Genomic DNA, 21,136 nt, shown 5'->3' with positions numbered 1-21,136 from the left:
GAAGTTTATCTTTATGACAGTCACTTCCATTTGAGCACTATGAAATCGTTGACAACTATGTAGTAAAATTTCAGTTCATCCTAGAAAAGCATATGTCAAATCATGTATCATAAATTCAGATGTCCCTGATCATATAAGTTACTACTACTTGGAAAATTGATGGTAATTTTGAGAAATTGTGACTGTTTTAGGTCCACGTTAGGACCTCAATTCTAGTTGAGACTGAATTCCCTGTAATTCTGATTAAGTCCTGTATCCTCTGCCACTTGATCCACATGGGAGTGCCTTTTACAACTCTGTGTGAGTCTTTTAAGTTAATGCTTTACAGCCTCTGATTTGGGTTTACTGTAAACGTACTAGGATATGTATCATCTGGAGCTTTTGATGTATGAGTGGAAGAAAAGCAAGACTTTAGGGTCTCATGTGACTTGAAAGAGCCTACTAAAAAAAGTAGTAAACATTTTGGTAAGAACTTTGACTGCAGCTTGTATTCTTTACTTTCAGCTTTCCAGAACATGAATTCCAAAAGGAAAGCAGAAACCTGGAAAAGAAATAGACGTCAGCTAGTAAGTAATATCTGTGGCTTCTGAAATGCTACAAACCAAGTATGAATAAGTTCAAAAGATTTTCACATAAATTTGCATTTGACAAATATTTGCAACATATCCCTTGCTTTTAAGATTACCTAAAGAGAGTGCTGTCGTTAGGTTGGTAGGACCGAAAGGAATCTTTTGAAGGAGGACAGGTAATATTAGGTTGTTTTGATTGTGACATTTTCCGTGGGTGACCTCATTCTGACCTTTTAGCTTGGTAACAATACCTTTCCTTCCTGCCCCACCTTTTCTCCATTTTCATAGTGGTAAAGGGGTTATATTTAAGCTGGAGATCTGTCAGAACTAAGTACAAATACCTACCTAGAGTTTTCAGGCATCAATTCTCAAACTTTTTAAAAATTTTGATCCACTCGGGCAAGGGCAAGTCAAGACTCCTCAATTCATTTGCCTCACACTTTCTGACTTTGTGATGTAAAAAAGAACTTACTTATAAAGATTGGAGAGAAATATAAGGGGAATGCTTATTACTTTATATGCATTTGACTTTGTGCCTATATAAAATTATGTCCTACAGGCTGAAAAATAAGAAACATGGTGTTTACCTTGATAGTATGTTGGAAGTACAAATTTACCAGTGAAATATTGCTGTCTAAGCAGAATTTATTTTTTGCCAATAGCTGATAAATTGGTTCATGTTTGAAGTTCAGTGTACATGTTCCAGTGTCCAGTTACTGGAAAGTTACTGGCCAGATAATAGAAATGCGTATCACTACATTCTTAAGCTTTGCAAGAAACCCATAGCAAATGAAATTGATGATGGTAAAGCCAAACTAACGTTTGGTCATTAGAAAGCAGAGTAGCAGCAATGGGAAACTGACTAACTTGGAATGATGGTCATGCAAATGTATTGTCTGGAAATGGTAGCACTTCTGTTTGTCCACATATATGGTAGTAACTTGGCAAGTTTACCAAATACTGTGTTTCAGTGAGAATTCCTAGTAAAATACTGATTTACAGTTCTCTAGAGTACCTTTAATAACACTCTTAGTAGGTCACTAATAGGTGGAAGTCAGTTACATGTGAAAATGGAAGCCTATGGGATGGTTTAAGGAAGAGTCAAAGGAAAGCCTTGCATTCGTTTTGATTTATTTGAAGCCCACCTATCAGTGGGGCCTCAGACAATATTTACTTGGGAAATCTTCAGTTTAGTACAGTTAGTTACAAAACAGTCTCCCTTCCTTGGGAACTCTGCGACTCTTTAAACTTCTGAATTCTGTATGTGGTTGAAAAATGGTTTATCTTGTTGAGGATTAGGGAGTGTCAGGAACAAACTTGGTCAGATGCTTCTATTATGTCTCTCCACAGAGGAGTAGTTTTTAACCTTGGTTGCACAACAAAATCACTTGGGGAACTTCAGAACATGTTGATGTCCAGGTTCCACCCACAGAAATTATGATTCAGTTGGTCTGGGATATAGTCTGGGTATCTGGTTTTTAAAAGACTGAGTGATTCTGCTGTGCAGTCAATGTGGAGAACCTCCACTGAAGAGGTTATGTCTTAAATAATAGCTCCTGCGTTGTTGGGAAACTAATATTTATCTATTTTTTGGAAACAGAAGGTAAGGAATCTGTGATTTCTTTTCTTTCTTTCTTTCTTTTCTTTTCTTTCTTTCTTTTTCTTTCTTTTTTTTTTTTTTTTTTTTTTTGCAGGCCAGGATTTAACCTTTGGCTACTGTGCTGACAAGTATTTTGGGGATAAAGCTTAAGTGTTTTGAATTGTTCCTTATATTCCAAGACAAGCTTTGTGCTCTTTGATGTGTACCCAAGGGTCATGTCATGATTAGAGGAACCATTTCTATAGTTCTATAAGGAAAGCAATTTCACAATTTTCGTATTTGCAGTTAAATGTCATTTAATAGTTAAAAACATTTTTGAAAATCTGAATAAACTTAAGTCCCTGATGCTATGGTTAAGGTTCTTGCCTTTTTATACTATATACAGTAGAAATGGGAAAGTGTAAATTAAGGTCATCCTCATATTATCTCTTTTCATAACTTGAAGAAAATGAAGCCACCTCTCAGTCTTCCAAATGTTAATTAACTGTGTTACTTTGACCTTTTGTAAGTGATCCCATTCAGCTAGTACCAAGCTGAAGATTGATATTTGTTAATGGTTAATATAAATTTACTGCTCTAGGTTAAGCCTAACATATGTAATTGCTACTCAGCCTATTACTTTTTAGTCCATTGGGAATCACTAAAAAAAGTAGAGGCTTTAGCTTCATTCCTTGGCTGCTTAAATCATATTGTAATGTTTTAAATTGTTATGTCGTCCTGTATAACCTTAGGCCCCAGTAACTGATTAATATGAGTCAGCTTTAAGTTAATTACAGATATAAAAGGTAATAGACACATAGGCATCCAATCTTGGTCAGTTTAATTTTTTAGGGTTGAATTTACAGAAGTGAGTAGGAAATTAAATTGCTTTATTTCTTCTAAAACCCTGACACAAAATCATAAGGTTACAACACATTCAGTTGAAATGACTGTTAACAACCAACAGAGCTATTCCAGATAGCAACTTTCATTGACACCTGAAATACCCAGACAAAAAAAGGAAAAACTGGAGTACAGATTTATGAGGTTGGAGTTGGAGGACACCCTGGTGTGGAAAACAACAAAGGTTTGGGAAGGGGGCAGTCCTTAGATTGGAAAGGGCACACCTGGTACAGATGGTGTGATAAAAAGTGTGGTAAAGTGCGAGCGAGCTCCAATGGCAGACTCTAGTTTCTGGAATAAGAGCAATACTTTTACCTTCACAGGTTTGAGCCTGTTGTTTGCTATATTTTATAACTCGTTAAGAGTTTTTTTTTAATGCACTGGTATCTTGAAGGAGTTCTTTTCCTCTGGCAGTAGACCTCTGGTTTTATAATGGAAATCTTTGAACAAGTAAGATCTGCTTAGATTTACGTTCATCTTTGGTAGAGTAAACCTCATCTCTAAATTAAAGAGTTTGTAATTTCTTACCTTTATGATTAGAATGAAAATTCTTGGAGAGGGCCTAATCCACATGTCAGTTTTTAAAGCTTAAAGACAAAAGACAACACTGGCATTTGTGTTAATATCTGCATTTAAATATATATCATACACACATACACACACAAACACACACACACACACACACACAGCTATATGGAAAAAATGGATCCCTACCTTACAGTATATGCAAAAGTCAATTCTAGATGGGAAATTAAACTTTAAAAATTTTTAAAGAAAATACAGGGCAATATCTTTATGACCTCAGAGTAAAGAGGGATTTCTTAAACAAGAACTACAGCTCATAAAGGAAAAAGTTGGTTTATTTTATTACTTTAAGGAAAAAAAACCTTCTATATATCAAAAGACATAAAAAAATGAAAAGACAAGCCACACAGTACAGCTACTTTGGAATTATCTTTCAGAATTCATGTGTACACCCTACAGCGCTGCAATTCTACCCCTAGTCATAGGCCCTGGAGAAACTGCACATGTGAACCAGGAGACATTCAGAAGAATGTTTATTGCATTTTCATAATAGCAAAAGACTGGGAATAATCCAGTGTCCATCCACAGGAAAACAGTTACATTCTGGAATAGAATATTTTGCAGCAGTAAAAATAATTGAACGAACAGCTACTTGTGACAGTGTGAATCAATTTTAGAAACAAAGTTGAGAGGAAGAATCGAATAGCAGAAGACTGTGTATAGAATGGTACCATTTTAATGAAGCTCAAAAATAAAACTAAGATCTCATTTAGAGAGATAGATGGCAAAATTCTTTTTAAAAGCAGAGGAGTGACAAAACACGAAATTCAGCATAGTGGTTAAGAGAAGCAGGAGAGACGAGGAGGAGTACATGTTTAGCTTTAATAATATTGGTATTCCTTGGTTCTTCAGTTGAACTCGTGGCTATTCATTTTCATGATTATGCATTATAATTTGATAATGTATGTAATTAACAGATGTATGTATGTGACATATTTACTTTTGGTAACAAATACTACTTCATTAAAAAAATCACAATAAAAATAACAAGCGTCAATCTGGGAGAAGATACTTGCAGTATACAAATATCTTAAACAGATTAATGTCCTGAATTCATAAAGAATTCCTATGAATCAATAAGAAAAAGGACAACACAACTTAAAAAATACTAATGGACAAAGGATCTGAATAGGAATTCATAATAAAAACCTGGATGGCTAATTAAAATATGAATATGTGCTCAACCCTACTTGAAATAAAGTAAATGCAAATTAAAACAAGATCCCAGCCATGCTGGCACATCCCTACAGTCCCAGCTACTCAGGAGGCTGAGGCAGGAGAATCCCTTGAGGCCAGAATTTCAAGGCTGCAGTGAGCTATGATCATACCACTGCACTCCAGCCCGGGTGACAGAGCAAGACCCCATCTCTTAAAAAGAAAAAAAAAGAGATCCCATTTCATATTCATCAGATTGGTAAAAATAAAAAAAAATCTGACAAAGCCAAGTCTTGATGAGATATGGAGCACCAGAAGCTAATCCCCACCGGGGTTGGTTTAAATAGGGACTAACTACTTTGGAGGACATGGAAGATACCTCAAGTTTAAATGCTTATAACCCAAGGCTCAGCAATATTCTAGTTAATACTCTAGAGGAATGCTTGCACAGTGCCCAAGAAGGTATTAAAAGAATGTTTATTCAGGTGTTACTTGTCATAGTGAAATACTGGAAGCACTGTAACTGTCCATTACAGAAGAACAGATAAAAACTATTGTGACTAATTTATATAACAGTATAGCATATGGCAGAGAAATGAGTGAACTAGAGCTACATGAATAAATCTCAAAACGAATGTTAAGACAAACAAGGCCGGTTGCGGTGGCTCACGCCTGTAATCCCAGTACTTTGGGAGGCTGAGGTGGGTGGATCACTTGAGGTCAGGAGTTTGTGACCAGCCTGGCCAATGTGGTGAAACCCTGTCTCTACTAAAAATACAAAAAATTAGCCAGGTGTGGTTCATCTCAAAAAAAAAAAAAAAAAAGACAAATGATCTGAGACAAATATGGCAAATTATTAATCTTTTTAATGTGGGTAATGGGTCTGTATTGTATTGTCTGTTCCTTTTTTCTGTATGTTTGTAATATTTCATAATACATGTTTTAACAATACAACTGTAATTTTAAAAATTATATAATATTTAAAGCACCTAGATCAGAGCCTTACACATGGTAAGCCCTCAAATGTTAAGCACATTAGGAGGCTTTGATTGTACTTTCTCCTCTTATTTTGCAGTCCTGGTATGTTAGAGTAGAATACTGGAATGCAGAAAATGTTTCTCTTGGTCAGGTGCGGTGGCTCACACCTGTAATCCCAGCACTTTGGGAGGCTGAGGTGGGAGGATCACTTGAGCCAGGAGTTAAAGACCAGTCTGGGCAAGATGGCAAAACCCCATCTCTACAAAAAAATTAAAAAATTAGCAAGGTGTGGTGGCATGCACCTGTGGTCCTAGCTACTATGGTGGCTGAGGTGGGAGGATCTCTTGAGCCTAGGAGTTTGAGGTGAGCCATCATCGTGCCACTGCACTCCAGCCTGGGCCCACAAAGGGAGACCCCCATTTCTTAGAAAAAGAAAACATTCCTCTAAGAACTATATACAAAAACAATTAAGTTTGGTAAATAGGTATTTATAAATGTTTAAGTTATAGGATATAACTTTAGCTTTTGATCATATAGCTTCCCTTTATGATTGTGTCAAATCAAAGAATGTGTATCATAGAAAGAGGGATGGTTTGGAGTAAGATACTATAATTCCTTTTTTTTTTTTTTTTTTTTTCAGACAGAGTCTCACTCTGTCGCCAGGCTGGAGTGCAGTGGCACGATCTCGGCTCACTGCAACCTCCGCCTCCCGAGTTCAAGCGATTCTCCTGCCTCAGCCTCCCGAGAAGCTAGGACTACAGGTGCACACCACCACGCCCAGCTAATTTTTGTATTTTTAGTAGAGACGGGTTTTCACCATGTTGGCCAGGATGGTCTCCATCTCTTGACCTCGTGATCCGCCCACCTCAGCCTCTCAAAGTGCTGGGATTACAGGCGTGAACCACCACTCCCGGCCAGATATTTAATTTCTAAACTGGGCTCTACCACCTAACTAGTTCTGGGGTCTCAGGCAAAGCCATTTTGAGCATCAAATTGTATCTGCAAAGTTAAGCTAATAAGGTCCTCCTTGGAAAAGTTTCGTCAGGATTAAATGGACTCATGTATATGAAGTTATATATATATATATAAAACTCATGTAATATATATATTAAGTACAGAGCCTAGTACTTAATGGGTGCTCAGTAAATTGTAATACCAGTTATTATGACACAGATGCCTTCGCCCTAGTGACTCATAGTTAAGGGTCTCCCGCCTCATTAACAAAGCTTTATTGTTCATTTTGGAAAGTGCTTTGGGAAATCGAGCTTGCCATTAAGCTACTGGGCAGTCCTGCTTATTTAGCTTGGGGGTAGCTTCTGGTGTTACTCATAGCCTTTGGTTTCTAGAACAGAACTCTGGGCACCTCCTGCCTGGCTGGGCCTCCCTGATGTGTGGTCCATGTTTCAGGCCTTCTCCACAGTAGGCACTCCTGACTACATTGCTCCTGAGGTGTTCATGCAGACCGGGTACAACAAGCTCTGTGATTGGTGGTCGCTTGGGGTGATCATGTATGAGATGCTCATCGGTAAGTTGCATGGTTTCAGAGGACTTTTTCTGTGCATCCATGACAGACTTTTACATTGATACCAGCCTCTGTTTCAATTGGCAGTGATCTAAGTGATTTCCCTACTTGTCTTTCAAAGTGAATTGTTTTAGACAGATGACACCTCTTTCAGTAAGATGTATCCCACTCCATTCTTGGGCTTACTGGCATCCTGCAATTGCTTTGCTGATCATTTTTTATGTTTTTCTTTCTCTTATACCTTCATCTTCTCCATCTAGAAGCTCTTTTAGTCACTAGCATTTATTAAATATCCGTTGTATGCAGAGCATTTCAACTGGGCGTTGCCTCACTTTCCTAATTTGCCGCCCCCTTCCTCTGTCAAAGCTTTCAAATCATGGGACCCTCTGGCCTCTCTCCCTCTTATTGTATTGGTGTGTCTCTGTATTTATGGGACGCATCTGTGGGGGTGGTCATATGCCAGTGAGCACTAGATTAAGTATATCCTTGGTGGTTCCGAGTGAGTCTATCTGGCTGCTTTGGCTTCAGGAACATGGGAACGATGCCTGTGGAGGTGGGCGTACACCGTCTGGAGGGAAGATGGGGTGATAGGGTGTGTGCGTGTTTGTCTTCTTGCCTGTAGTTCTCAAAAAGAGGCATGGTGGTCATTTTTAAAATCTATGCTTTTTTCTTATTCAAGTTATTTGGTACTTTACCCATATAAGGGTATTTCTGGAATGATATTGTTTCATCCTTTCATTTCTTCTTTGGGCGTGGTGATTCCCACACCTGCAACTCTATTTATGTCCTCCTTTCTTTTCCCAGCTCTACCTATTAAGCTGACTTCCTAGTGGTACCAGAGGCATGATTTCACTTTGGGTCTGGGAGTTTGGGGGAAAATGAAAAATAGGTTCAGGTATTTTCTGGGATAAGTGGAAATCCTGTCTGTGTCATGGAGGGATGGCCATACAGAGTAATCCAGTAGTCATTAAAGACATACAGAATCGGGCTGGGCACAGTGGCTTATGCCTGTAATCCCAGCACTTTGGGAGGTCGAGGCGGTAGTATCCCTTAAACCCAGGAGTTCAAAACAAGCCTGATCAACATAGCAAGACTCTGTCTTTACAAAAGAAAAATAAAAAATCAGCTGGGTGTGGTGGTGCTCTTCTGTAGTCCCACCTACTGGGAAGGCTGAGGCAGGAAGATCACTTGAGCCCAGGAATTCAAGGCTGCAGTGAACCATGATTGTGCCACTGCACCCCAGCCTAGGTAACAGAGTGAGACCCTGTCTCAAAAAAAAAGAAAAAAAAAGACATAGAATTTTATTAAGGAGAGTAATCTCGGTCAGATTCAAAGTTCTGGAGTGTAAAAGCTCCGAAGTTCCTTTTTTATTACAGGCTACCCACCTTTCTGTTCTGAGACCCCTCAAGAGACATATAAGAAGGTGATGAACTGGAAAGAAACTTTGACTTTTCCTCCAGAAGTTCCCATCTCTGAGAAAGCCAAGGATCTAATTTTGAGGTATTAGAGAACATCCCTCCACCTTCTTTCTCAGCTTTTTAATATGAATGATTCCATTTTTTAAAAAACTTTTGTTATCTCCTGAATCTGCTTTCTGTTTCCTCCTATTCCTCTCTTTAAACAAATAAAAAGGCTGTGCATGGTGGCTTACACCTATAATTCCAGCACTTTGGCAGGCTGAGGCAGGGGGATCACTTGAGCCCAGGAGTTTGAGACCAGCCTGGACAACACAGCAAAACCCCACCTCTAAAAAGAAAAAATTGGCTGGGCGTGGTGGAACCTGTGGTCCCAGCCACTTGGGAGGCTGAGATGGGAGGATCCCTTGAGCCCAGGAAGTTGAGGCTGCAGTGAGCCATGATTGTGCTACTGCACTCCAGCCTGGGTGACAGAGTGAGATGCTGTCTCAAAAAAAAAAAAAAAAAAGTTTTTCTTTTTCTGAAGAGACTGCTTGAGATGTGCTGAAAGGCCTCTGTCTTTTCCAGGTTCTGCTGTGAATGGGAACATAGAATTGGAGCTCCTGGAGTTGAGGAAATAAAAAGTAACTCTTTTTTTGAAGGCGTTGACTGGGAACATATCAGGTATATCCATATAAACACTTTCAGAATTATTTCAGAAAGTCTCTAGTTTACTTAATAATAATTTGGAAGGACCATCATTGGCAAGCCAAGTAAGGGAAGAGAGCTTCTTAGAGATTTAGGGTCTTTTCCTGATTTTCATTCATGGTGAAGATTGGGCATTAGATTTTTTGTCAGCCATGTGTCATGGAATATATTGAATCTAGCAGTTATTTACAAAGTGAAGTGAACTTTGTTTTTTTAGGTGGAGGGAGCATCTAGGAAGCGTATTACCCTTTACCTAGAACTCAGCAACCTCTTAGGTCCCGCCAGCGGGACTGTTCCTGCCCACAGGGTGAAAGGTATCACTGGAACATAGAGAAGGGAGAAAGGAGTGGAGGAAAGATTGGAGGGGTGGAAGTGGAGAGGGAAAGGGAGAGTGAAAATTGTTATGGTGGGGGTAGTAGACTACGGCCAATAGCCGTGAGAGCCTAGACCACCTGCTGTAGTCCAGACCTTCTCATTCAGCATTCATTGGTTATTAAATAGAAGGTGAAGTTTTCATTTATTTTATAATTGTGTTCTGATTTGCTGCTTGTGATTTTTTACCTTTGCCACTTTTTTAGCCATCCTACTTGGCACCTCCAGTGGAAGAAGGGCAGAGCCCTACACAAGGGGACATTTAGAGGTTCAGTTTCCCTTTTTAGTAGACAGGCCAGGCCATGGGGGGAGTTGCACTAACTTCAGGTTTTAGTTATTCTTATCTTTCTTTCTCGCTATGAATGATTGAGTTATTTTTTTAAAATCATAATTTACTTTGGGTACAGTCAGTTGGCTTGGTTGGTCAGTGTTTATAAGTTTTTCAGAGAAAATAAATGCTGCCTGCCAGTGAAGAGTCTTCTCATGTCAGACCAGGGGTCTTTTTTGGAGAAAGACTTGATTGGTATGATCCATTTGATTACTAACTTAGTAATTTTTGGCATGTGTATTCTTGGCAGAGAGAGACCTGCTGCAATATCTATTGAAATCAAAAGCATTGATGATACCTCAAACTTCGATGAGTTTCCAGAATCTGATATTCTTAAGCCAACAGGTAACACCACCAGCATTGTCTCCTGCTGCCTTATAAGCACATTATTTACCCCCAATTTTGGGAGGATGTTTACAAATCAGGGTAGTGAACATGGAGAGGAATTTCATTTCTTCAGGTTCTTTGTAAGTACTTTTCTAGTTCTTATGCTGGGTAGTGGTGAAACCTTGGTGAATGGAAAATGAGTATCAGCTCCCATGTTTAGACTGCTCAACTGGGTGAGTAAGTCACAAAAATCTGTTCTTTTGTTATTTACTAAGTGTTAGGTAATCTGAAATGACAGGAATGGGAAAATAAAACATTAAAAAATTTGTGAAGAAATATGAGATTTAAAGAACATGAGCAAGAAAATGTAGAAAATTCATAGAGGCCAGGCGCAGTGGCTCATGCCTGAAATCCCAGCACTTTGGGAGGCCGAGGTGGGCAGATCACAAGGTCAAGAGATCGAGACCATCCTGGCCAACATGGTGAAACTCTATCTCTACTAAAAATACAAAAATTAGCTGGGTGTGGTGGCATGTGCCTGTAGTCCCAGCTACTGGGGAGGCTGAGGCAGAAGGATTGTTTGAACCCGGGAGGCAAGGTTGCAGTGAGCTGAGATGACGCCACTGCACTCCAGCCTGGCGACAGAGCAAGACTCTGTCTCAAAAAAAAAAAAAAAAAAAAAAATTCAGAGAGTGAAAAATAAGCTTTCCCAAATAGAAACTGGTGTGTTCTTCATAGTCCTGTCTTCAGCACCGTGAGCAGTCCATTGGAGGTAAGGCAGTGAATCAACTCTCACATCTATTTCTTTCCCAGTGGCCACAAGTAATCATCCTGAGACTGACTACAAGAACAAAGACTGGGTCTTCATCAATTACACGTACAAGCGCTTTGAGGGCCTGACTGCAAGGGGGGCAATACCTTCCTACATGAAAGCAGCAAAATAGTACTCTTGCCACGGAATCCTATGTGGAGCAGAGTTCTTTGTATAACATCATGCTTTTCCTCTCACACTCTTGAAGAGCTTCCAAGAAGTTGATGGAACCCACCAATATGTCATAGTAAAGTCTCCTGAAATGTGGTAGTAAGAGGATTTTCTTCCATAATGCATCTGAAAAACTGTAAACAAAGACAACCATTTCTACTACATCGGCCATAAACAGCTATCCTGCTTTGGAAGAGAAGCATCATGAGCCAATTTGATAGGTGTTTTAAAAATAACTTGAGTTTTCCTAAGTTCATCAGAATGAAGGGGAAAAACAGCCATCATCCAACATTATGGAGATTGTCGTGTATAGTCATCGAATATCAGCCAGTTCCTGTAATTTTGTGACACGCTCTCTGCCAAGCCCACCAAGTATTTCCTTTATAGCTAAAAGTTCCATAGTACTAAGGAAATAAAGCAATAAAGACAGTCTCAGCAGCCAGGATTCTGGCTGAAGGAAATGATCCGCCACCCTGAGGGTGGTGATGGTAGTTTCTACCCATACCTCAGCCTCAGGCGAGTGGCTTATAGCCTCCATTCATGGTGCACTTTATTTATGGTACTAAGATAAAGACTGTCAATCCATTGATTTATCTCCTCCTGTCCCCCATCTAAAATACCCATGCTGCTTTTCTGAGTGTTGATGGGGGTTACCAGCTTGATCCACTGTTGCTCTTAGAAGGCCCAGAAAGTCTTTGGGCATTGCCAAGAAATCCCGGATTATGTGGAAAACCCTCACTTTCTCTTCACGGCTGTACCAGAAAATCCCTAAGACAGATCTTGCCGTGGACCAGCAATACCTGCAAGTGCTGCCAATGGGAACTCAATTTATTCCTGGGAACCTAACGAGGAGAGCCCAGGCCTAGGCAGGAGGCCTGGAACCCTCTTGGCTAAGGTGCTGTTCCTGTTCCTGCAAGGTCTCCAGAACCCCTTTGGAAATGGTGAAGGAACCAGCCCAATAGAAGTACAGAGCCAGCTGACAAGTCCTTGTAAAGCTCACTCCTCAGTCCTTGGCGCAGCCATGTTTTGTCTTCTCTCTTGGTATTTCTTCTCTCCCAACTTTAGCCATTTTGCCTTGGAATCATGATTACAATTTTTTCCTTTGCAGATGCCTTCCTGGGGGATACTCCTCCCCACCCTAAAGGGTCGCCTGCAACTTAGGCGGATTGGGTCTCTCTGCTGTGGCGTTCTCTCTTGAGAGACCCTCTGAATTTTAGCACAAAGTGCCTTCTGTTTCACAGCTGCCACCACCTTTAGAGGAATTTCGTCAGAAAAATGTGGAGGCTCCATATTAATGCATTATTTTTTAAAAAGTTTTGATAACTCTTAAAGCATCATTTGCACCTATGTGGGAACTTTGCCTGTTGCAAAGTATTGTGGCCGAGCTGCAGCTGGGAGCCTGCTTTCTGCCAGTCTTGAGGTTGTGAAGATCAGCTTTGAAAGGAAAGTATGTCCTAGCTTAGCCATTCAGAAGAGAAAAATGGAATATCAGAGTTACAGTTGTCAGTGAAACTACTTTGGATTTTAACCTCTTAGAGGGAGAAAAAAGGTTAGGGAAGTCTCAACTCTGGATGAAGGTGATGTGTTTGCCTCTCAGTCTTTCATTCATAGCCTGCTAGTGAAAAGGAAGTAAATGAGATTGTTTTGTGTGACTTTGTAGTCTCTTTGTATTACCAAATAGTTGGGGTGTTGACTCCTGTGTGTTTTGCAAGAATGTGTGGTAAGCCTGGGTAAAGAGAAGGAACTGCGGTGTTGGGAGAGTCTTTGTGTTGGGGAGTGGCAGGGGATGATTTGTTTCAGGGGAAAATGCCCACATTTTAACTTTTAAACTTCTGAATAAACTGTGTAAAAACAGTAGTGGAAATATGTGGTGTGATTTATTAAACTGATAAGAACAGATACTGCATTTGATCTTAGCAAAAAGGCTGAGAAGGGATTGTGATGTGATTTAAAGCAGATAGTGGCATATAACTTAGAGGCAGAGTGCTGATGGCTGCTTTTAACCCCTTTGTCCACAAACCATTACAACGCCTAATTTCGAGTGTTAATTTCAAAACTGTATCACCATCTTCATGCAAAGTGCTTTTCCATCTCAGGGAAGCTGGGACTGACTTTTGTTCTTAGGGAGCTAGTCTCCTGAATCACTGTCCTTATGAAGAGACTTCTCTTGCCCCGACTACATGTGCTTCTTCCACCCACCTCAGTGTTGCAGGGCAGTGGGCCCTCCCCTCACAGTAAGGCCAAGGGCACACACATCCTGACAAAAGTGCTGTCATCTGGTGGACCTTTTGTACAGCCTTTTACAGCCCAGCCCCATTTTTTCGCAGCCTGCAGTCAACGAGGAATCTCATGAGCTCATAAGATGGAATTGTTGGCTGGGTGTGGTGTCTCACACCTGTAATCCTAGGACTTTGGGAGGCCGAGGCAGGGGGATCACAAGGTCAGGAAAGATTGAGACCATCCTGGCTAACATAGTGAAACCCCGTCTTTACTAAAAATACAAAAATTAGCCGGGCATGGTGGCACGAGCCTGTAGTCTCAGCTACTCAGCAGGCTGAGGCAGGAGAATCGCTTGAACCTGGGAGGCGGAGGTTGCAGTGAGCTGAGATCGTGTCATTGCACTCCAGCCTGGGTGATAGAGCGAGACTCCGTCTCAAAAAAAAAAAAAAAAAAAAAAGATGGAATTGTTCAGCCCTGTGTCCATCAGAGCAGGGTTCTGTCTCTGAGATGTTGTATGCTGGAGGAGTCCCATATGCCCCACTTGTTAGCCCCTTTCTGGGTAGGGAAAAGCACCTCAAGGAGTCCAGAAGGGAGGGGCAAAGACCAGCTAGAGTAGAAACTGCAGGCAGAGGAAGCTAAATGCAGCCAGAATGGGTAATGTCTTTCTAAGGCTTATGAATCCTAAGAAACATGTTGGGCAACACTGGCTCAGTGTCGATCCTGTTGACAGAAATTCTGTTTCCTACTCTCATTGGGGTAGTTAGAAAATTTCATACTAAAATGAAACCAAAATCATATCATTCGATGTCTCCCAGTTCAGGAATGCATCACAATTTTCTTTGGTACCTGTTTCTTCGTAGTTGGCTTGGTTGATTGGCATTTATTTAGTACTCCTCTCCCCTGTATCTAAATTACCCAGGCTGCTTTTCTGACTGTTGATGGGTGGATACCAGCTTGATCCATTGTTGCTCTTAGAATTACTTTCAAAGGGCTGGGCATGATGGCTCATGCTTTAATCCCAGCACTTTGGGAGGCTGAAGTGAGTGGATCGCTTGAGCGCAGTTAGTTCAAGACCAACCTGGGCAACATGGCGAAACCCTGCCTCTACCAAAAATACAAAAAATTAGCATGGTGGCACGTGTCTGTAGTCCCAGATGCTCAGGAGTCTGAGGTGGGAGAATCACTTGAGCCTGGGAGGTGGAGGTGGCAATGAGCCAAGATTGTGCCACTGCACTCCAGCCTGGGTGACAGAGTGAGACTCTGTCTCCAAAAAAAAAAAAAAAAAAAAAGTCAAAAGTAAGATTCACATGAGTTCCTTCAGGATTAATACTCAGGTTCTGCAAAACAGATTGCCAATTTGGAAACTCATCTGTACAGCTTAGTAAGAGTCCCCTTCTGCCATCAGTTGGTAATGCTCTTTGTCAGAATTATTTCCTTGGAACTTTTTTAGATCGCCTTGTCCTGGTTCTCCTGGGCTTCTGTGTAACCCAAGTGGTGTTTTTAATTGAATTCAGAAGGATTCAGTGAATGATATTTTCATTTCCTACAGAGCATATTTCTCTGGAATGATCCATCAAAGCCAACACTGACAAAAACGGCCTTCGTGATGCTTTTTCACGCACATTTTCAGAGAAAAAACACCTTGCCCAAGCAACATTCAAGCTCAGTTCCAGGCAGTCTGGTGAGGCAACAGGGAGCTCACCGTGGTTCTGAATTGCAGATCAGTTTGAGAGAATTCCCAACAAGTGGCTTAATGGAATGTAGCATCACCTTATTTACATTAGTGTTGATGTGACGATGACAAGCCAACCCAGAGTTGTGAGTAGCTTAGTGAAGCATCCCAGAGATGTTAACCTGTTAACCTTTAAAACAAACTCACTCTCCTCCCATCTCCCTGACTTCCTTCTTATTAGTTCCACACTTAAATGTTGGTGCTGGTGCCTTTGCCCTCTTCAGTCGTGTGATCTCTTGGTGATCTCCATACTGTGGCTTCACCTACCACCTTGGTAGTGAAGTCTTCAAAGACCCACCTACTTTTTTTTTTTTTAAGACGGAGTCTTGCTCTATCACCCAGGCTGGAATGCAGTGGCACAATCTCGGCTCACTGCAGCCTCTGCCTCACAGGTTCAAGTGATTCTTCTGCCTCAGCCTCCCCAGTACCTGGGACTACAGGCATGTGCCACCACGCCTGGCTAATTTTTGTATTTTTAGTAGAGATAGGGTTTTGCCACACCTTGGCCAGGCTGGTCTCGAACTCCTGACCTCAAGTGATCCACCCGTTTGGCCTCCCAAAGTACTGGGATTACAGGCGTGAGCCACCGCGCCTGGCCCAACATCTTTATTTCTAATTTTACTTTCTGCTAAAAAAAAGACACACAAATTATAATATTTTATTATAGAAAAAGCATCCCAAATACAGGATTTCGTAAACACTGGTAGGTGAACAAGTGCAATTTTAAAAGTAAATACAAAGTAGAGGCAAAACCTACAAGCATTTTGCCTTCAGAAGAAAATGTAATGTTCTCCTGCACTAGAGATCCCACCCAGAACACAAATGTGGCTCCATCTCCCATGAAAGCATCATATTTGCTTTCTGAGCTCAGTATTCCCATTTCAATAATTGCAAAGTGATGGCAAGAAGTGGCACTGAATACATTACTACAAACCCTTGACTTAAAATATTGAGACAGGGTCTTGCACTGTCATCCAGGCTGGAGTGCAGTAGCGTCATCATGGCTCACTGCAGCCTCATCCTCCTGGGCTCAAGCAATCATCCTGTCTCAGCCTCTTGAGTGGCTGGGACCACAGGTATGCACTACCATGTCCATGCCTGGCTATTTTTTAAATTTTTTACGTTGCCCAGGCCAGTCTCAAACTCCTGACCTCAAGTGATCCTCCCACCTTAGCCTCCCAAAGTGCTGGGATTACCGGCATGAGCCACTGCACCCAGCCAAAACCTTTAATTTTTTTTTTTCTTTTTTGAGATGGAGTCTTGCTCTGTTGCCCAGGCTGGAGTGCAGTGGCATGATCGTGGCTCACTGCAACCTCTACCTCCCGGGTTCAAGCAATTCTCCTGCCTCAGCCTCCCAAGTAGCTGGGACTACAGGCACTCGCCACCACACCGGGCTAATTTTTTTGTATTTTTAGTAGAGACGGGGTTTCACCATGTTGGCCAGGCTGGTCTCGAACTCCTGACCTTAGGTGATTTGCTGGCCTCGGCCTCCCAAAGTGCTGGGATTACAGGCGTGAGCCACCACGCCTGGCCAAAAACCCTTGCTTTTTAACTTCGATTGACACTTGACTTAACAAAAATCCTTCACATCCCACTTTTTGACAGTTTACATTAAAGCCTGTGGTCTGAATATTTATTTTACTTAGAGGGGGACCCTTTGGGACACTTATTTGCAAACACATCTAACCTTCCTGGGCTTATTCCACAGTATTTTCATAGACCTGTATATATTAGACATCACACTGTTCTCTTGGGATTTAAAGTAGTACTGGGTACTGCATATTGTGCAGTAAATCTGGCTTGCTTTCTTAACCTTTTTGCTGCCATTCTTTCAAATATTTTTCCAGGGCTTAGGGGAAACCATTAAATGATCTGACTTAACACTGTCGTCTTGCCCTCCCTCCAACTCCTCAGTGGCAAATGTTTCCTCATCAAAACAGCATGATATGATGCAGATGCAAACTCAAGATTCTAAACTTCAGATTCGGGTTAATCTTGGCTTGCCGATTTCTCTGGCTAAAATATCAACAGCCTGGCTTGCTTATTTAGGCACTTAGAAGAAAACACCAAACCCAAGTTCCACGTTTTTAAAATTACAAATGCCTCTTACCCATCTGGCCAGGAACCAACTCTGAAGGGGGTGACCTCAACCCAGCCCTTGTTTCTGTGAGGTCCTGCTTTTGCAGAATGGCCTGCCCCTGGGACTGGAGCAGGCTTGGGTGAGCTCTAGGTGGAGGGTGGTGGGAGGGGCATAGAAATAAACCTTCCTCTCCATCAGAAGGAACCTGTGATCCCGGCTTTTCCTTCAGTCACCACCACCTCGTGACACTAGAAAGCCTACCGTCACAGATTTCCAGCTTACTCAAACCCCACAGGTTGGGGTCAAATGCATGTTAACCTAATTTGGGGGAAAAAGACTCAATCTTGAAAGCCTGAGCAAAGTAAAGGGTTACACAGGACAGTGTCAAGTGTATGCCATACTTCATACCTGGCATTTTCCCTAAGCAAGAACGAATTAGTTTTCATTTTTAAGTGTTAGCTGTGGCATGGTTTACACTTAAATGTTAACAATACATAAGCTGTGTAACAGAAGTTATACATACTTATCATGGAATATACAAACACTAGGTAATTCAAATTTCCTTTGTAATGGCATGGAAGTCTACTGAGAAGCAGAAAAGAAGCACCATTTAACAATTATCTGGGCTAGTCAACTGGTAGTGGGTATAAATGTACTGGTAAGGTCAAGGCCAAACCTGACCTCAAATATGAGCCAATTAGTTTCATAGAAATAAAATTACCTTCTAGCTACAAATAATCCTAACCCTTAATCCAGGCCATTGGCCTTGCAAATGGATGCCAATAGTCATCAGGTGGGGAATAGCTCAATTTAACCACTTACTACATTCTAGTGAAGAACAGAGCATTAATTTCCACAGTGATGCTAGCTAGTCACATGCAGAGAATGTAAGAACACTTTTTCAGCCCTGGAAAGAGCTTTCAACATCTACCTGGCTTTTATCTTTGGATGATTATGACTAGGACAGTCATTAAATGGAATCGAGTAGCCTCTCCTACACAGGATGAGCATCCCAAATCCAAAAATGCGAAATCTGAAGTGCTCCAAAATCCACTTTTTTGAGTGCTGACATGATGTTCAGAAGCCTTTCAGATTTGGGGTGCTCAACTGTTAAGTATTCCAAAATCTGAAAAAATCTGAAACCTTTCTGGTCCCTAGCATTTTGGATAAGAGATACTCAACCTGTATTCCAGTCAGCTTCTACCACAAACTGGGAGATAATCCCAAAATACTTATATCTGGCTCTGGACTCTAAATTTAGCTATACTATTAATAGCCATGGAGAACAGGAGGGAAGATGGTTCAGCACTGTGGGGGCTGAGGAGGGTGATCTGGGTGATCATGCACTGATAACAGAGCTAATAGATCAAATAAAATGACTGGGCTTAATTTCCATTCAGCTCACCCTTTGGGGATGACATTGGTATAATATTCCTACCCAATGTGTGAGCAGCTATTAGGCTATTTCAAGAACCAAAATACACTGATATCCAAAAATCCCATGGTATGAAAACATACAGAGAAAAATCCTGCACTAGGACAGGGACTGTGCAGATGATGCTTCCCACCCAGCTTCACTCCATGTACCCCATGCTGGCACTCATGAGTCTTTCTGTTGAGAAACTGAGCAATTGTAAGCAATTTCTGTCCTCATCTTGAAAGCCTTTAAGCCATATCTAAGGTCTCCTGGACATATCCACAGCAATGTGCTGCTCCAGAGTGTTAAGACCTATGGTTTCACACCAGATTCCAAGCCAGGATAACCCAATTGGCCTGATTTGGAGAGGTCCTTCTACTTGCATTGTGAGTTTCATTCCAAATGAATCATCCATTTGTTTAGACTCCGAAACCTTGAAGCTAAAAAGGTCTCATCAACATTGTTATTCCATTGTCCTTCCTGCCAAGGAATCTGTGTGGTTTTGAATTGTTCACTGCATTAATGAGACACAAATCTGAATTTAAGCTAAGAATTTCCTTTTGGACATTCTGAACGAGACCCTAGTTCTTTCCAGATGCAATTTGGGTGCAGAGGCCACCAAGAATGGCATCTTCATTAACCTCTAATGAGCATCCGATTGGTGTCTGCTTTTAGAAGTTAGAGATTGTCACCTTTTAAGTTTGGTCCCTTTGCTACTAAGCAATTTGCCTGGTATAAAACAAGACAAAAACAAAACCCAAGAACAGAGTATAAAGGATAAGGACTGCTTTGCTAAACACGAGGCAACAGGAGTCTTGACTTCCTTTCCTGCTTTTGCAGTTACACAAAGACTCAATGAACAGCACCAGACCCAAATTTTTCAAGTTACCAGGGCTGCTGCAAAGATGGTAGCTAATTACCAGTGAGTACTTCTTCATCCCCTGCCAGAGGCATGGACTTACTGAAAAGGACATATGTTAATTATGGCAGAAAGGAAAAGGATAGGGGAGAAGCATGTCTCCTACTCAAGGTGAGACAAATCACGAGGGAGGGCTGGCTGCAGGCATCCCAGGTGAGATGGGCTCCAACAAGGAGTAGACCCACAGCTGGCCCTAATCCTGAAAGTCGTTAGAAGCCATCTGAGAAAGTGGGGCATTTAGCCGGTCAAGTTCATCCACTTGGGGTGGGTGATGCATTAATATCTCCTGGTCCTCCAAGACATCATCTCCAGCAGCTACCAGATTCGTGAGGGATTTGCTTCGAACACACTGGAAATCCACATGGCGACTCTTCCCTTCTTCCTTTTCCCATGACATCTGGATGAAGGGGCGTTGTACATAATTATAGATGACTTCAGACCGGCCGCCAGGCCTTCTCTTAATTTTTTCTTTACAGGTAGGGTAACCTGCAATGGAAAAAGGCCATTCTCATGACTAACAAATTGTGCTCACTCTGGTGTCCATACTTTCTCCTTCCTAACCACATCAGTTTTCTCCCAAAATCACAGCATGGAAAATATGTGGGAAGTGACCAGTCCCTGTCCCATGCTTTCCCAGCCCCAGTCACCTACATGTTCATTTCCTTCCTGGTCAGATTAGTAGGTCTTGTCCCTAGAAGGGACTAATCTGAGAAGTAACAAGAATTCTATCCCTTCTAATGGAAAGAGGAGAGAAGCCTCTTACCAGTTCAGGAACCTGTCGTTGCTGGCAACAATACCATAGAAGAAAAGTCCTGCCAAGGCATGGCTACCCTAGTCCTCTTAATTCTGTTGCTTAGAGGGCATACTATATGAGAAACAGTTAAGGAAATGTGGAATGTTTAGCCTAAAGAAAAAACAGAGATGCTGCCTAAAATATGTGAAAGGCTGTCACATGGAAATGGGAAAAATAGTCAAAGTAGCTTCAGAGGCTATTAACTAGAAGGCAGGCAGGAGAGGGAGGCTGTTATCTATTAAATATGTATGGCAGAATGTTCTAATGGTAAAACAGTTTGATGGGTTGTTCTGGGAAATGCACCTAACAGACAAGGGAAAGACCGAGTAGGAGGAGATTTAATAGATAATCTCAAAAATGTCTTCCAAGGCTGGGCACTGTCGCTCACACCTGTAATCCTAGCACTTTGGGAGGCCAAGGTGGGAGGATCGCTTGAGTCCAGGAGTTCAAAACCAGCCTGGGCCAGAGGGAGACCTCATCTCTTAGAAAAAAGGTTAAAAAAAAAATAGTGGAGCATAGTGGTGCATGCCTGTGGTCTCTGCTACTTGGAAGGCTGAGGCAGGAGGACCACTT

The 21,136-nt window shown here is 41.5% G+C and overlaps 2 protein-coding genes and 1 pseudogene across 9 annotated transcripts in view; 1 reads left to right on the top strand and 2 right to left on the bottom strand.

Moving 5' to 3' along the window:
- Positions 1-13,259, top strand: part of STK38 (serine/threonine kinase 38) — a 53,934-nt gene extending 40,675 nt beyond the window's left edge. For both annotated transcript variants that reach the window (XM_003818904.6, XM_008972314.4), the window contains exons 9-14: positions 505-566; positions 7,177-7,294; positions 8,668-8,791; positions 9,274-9,369; positions 10,344-10,438; positions 11,234-13,259. In XM_003818904.6, coding sequence (XP_003818952.2) covers positions 505-566; positions 7,177-7,294; positions 8,668-8,791; positions 9,274-9,369; positions 10,344-10,438; positions 11,234-11,364 — 626 coding nt within the window. In that variant the 3' untranslated portion in view covers positions 11,365-13,259. The remainder of the gene's footprint in view (positions 1-504; positions 567-7,176; positions 7,295-8,667; positions 8,792-9,273; positions 9,370-10,343; positions 10,439-11,233) is intronic.
- On the bottom strand, positions 13,204-13,339 carry LOC112440317 (U2 spliceosomal RNA; annotated as a pseudogene).
- A 2,657-nt stretch (positions 13,340-15,996) lies between these two features.
- KCTD20 (potassium channel tetramerization domain containing 20) overlaps positions 15,997-21,136 on the bottom strand; it is a 48,338-nt gene continuing 43,198 nt past the window's right edge. For all 7 annotated transcript variants that reach the window (XM_034961975.3, XM_034961981.3, XM_055113543.2 and 4 more), the window contains one exon: positions 15,997-20,256. In XM_034961975.3, the coding sequence (XP_034817866.1) occupies positions 19,964-20,256 (293 nt within the window). In that variant the 3' untranslated portion in view covers positions 15,997-19,963. The remainder of the gene's footprint in view (positions 20,257-21,136) is intronic.

The sequence above is a fragment of the Pan paniscus genome, chromosome 5 (assembly GCF_029289425.2).
Source record: "Pan paniscus chromosome 5, NHGRI_mPanPan1-v2.0_pri, whole genome shotgun sequence".
Lineage (NCBI taxonomy): Eukaryota > Metazoa > Chordata > Mammalia > Primates > Hominidae > Pan > Pan paniscus.
This window is presented reverse-complemented; position numbering and strand designations above follow the sequence as displayed.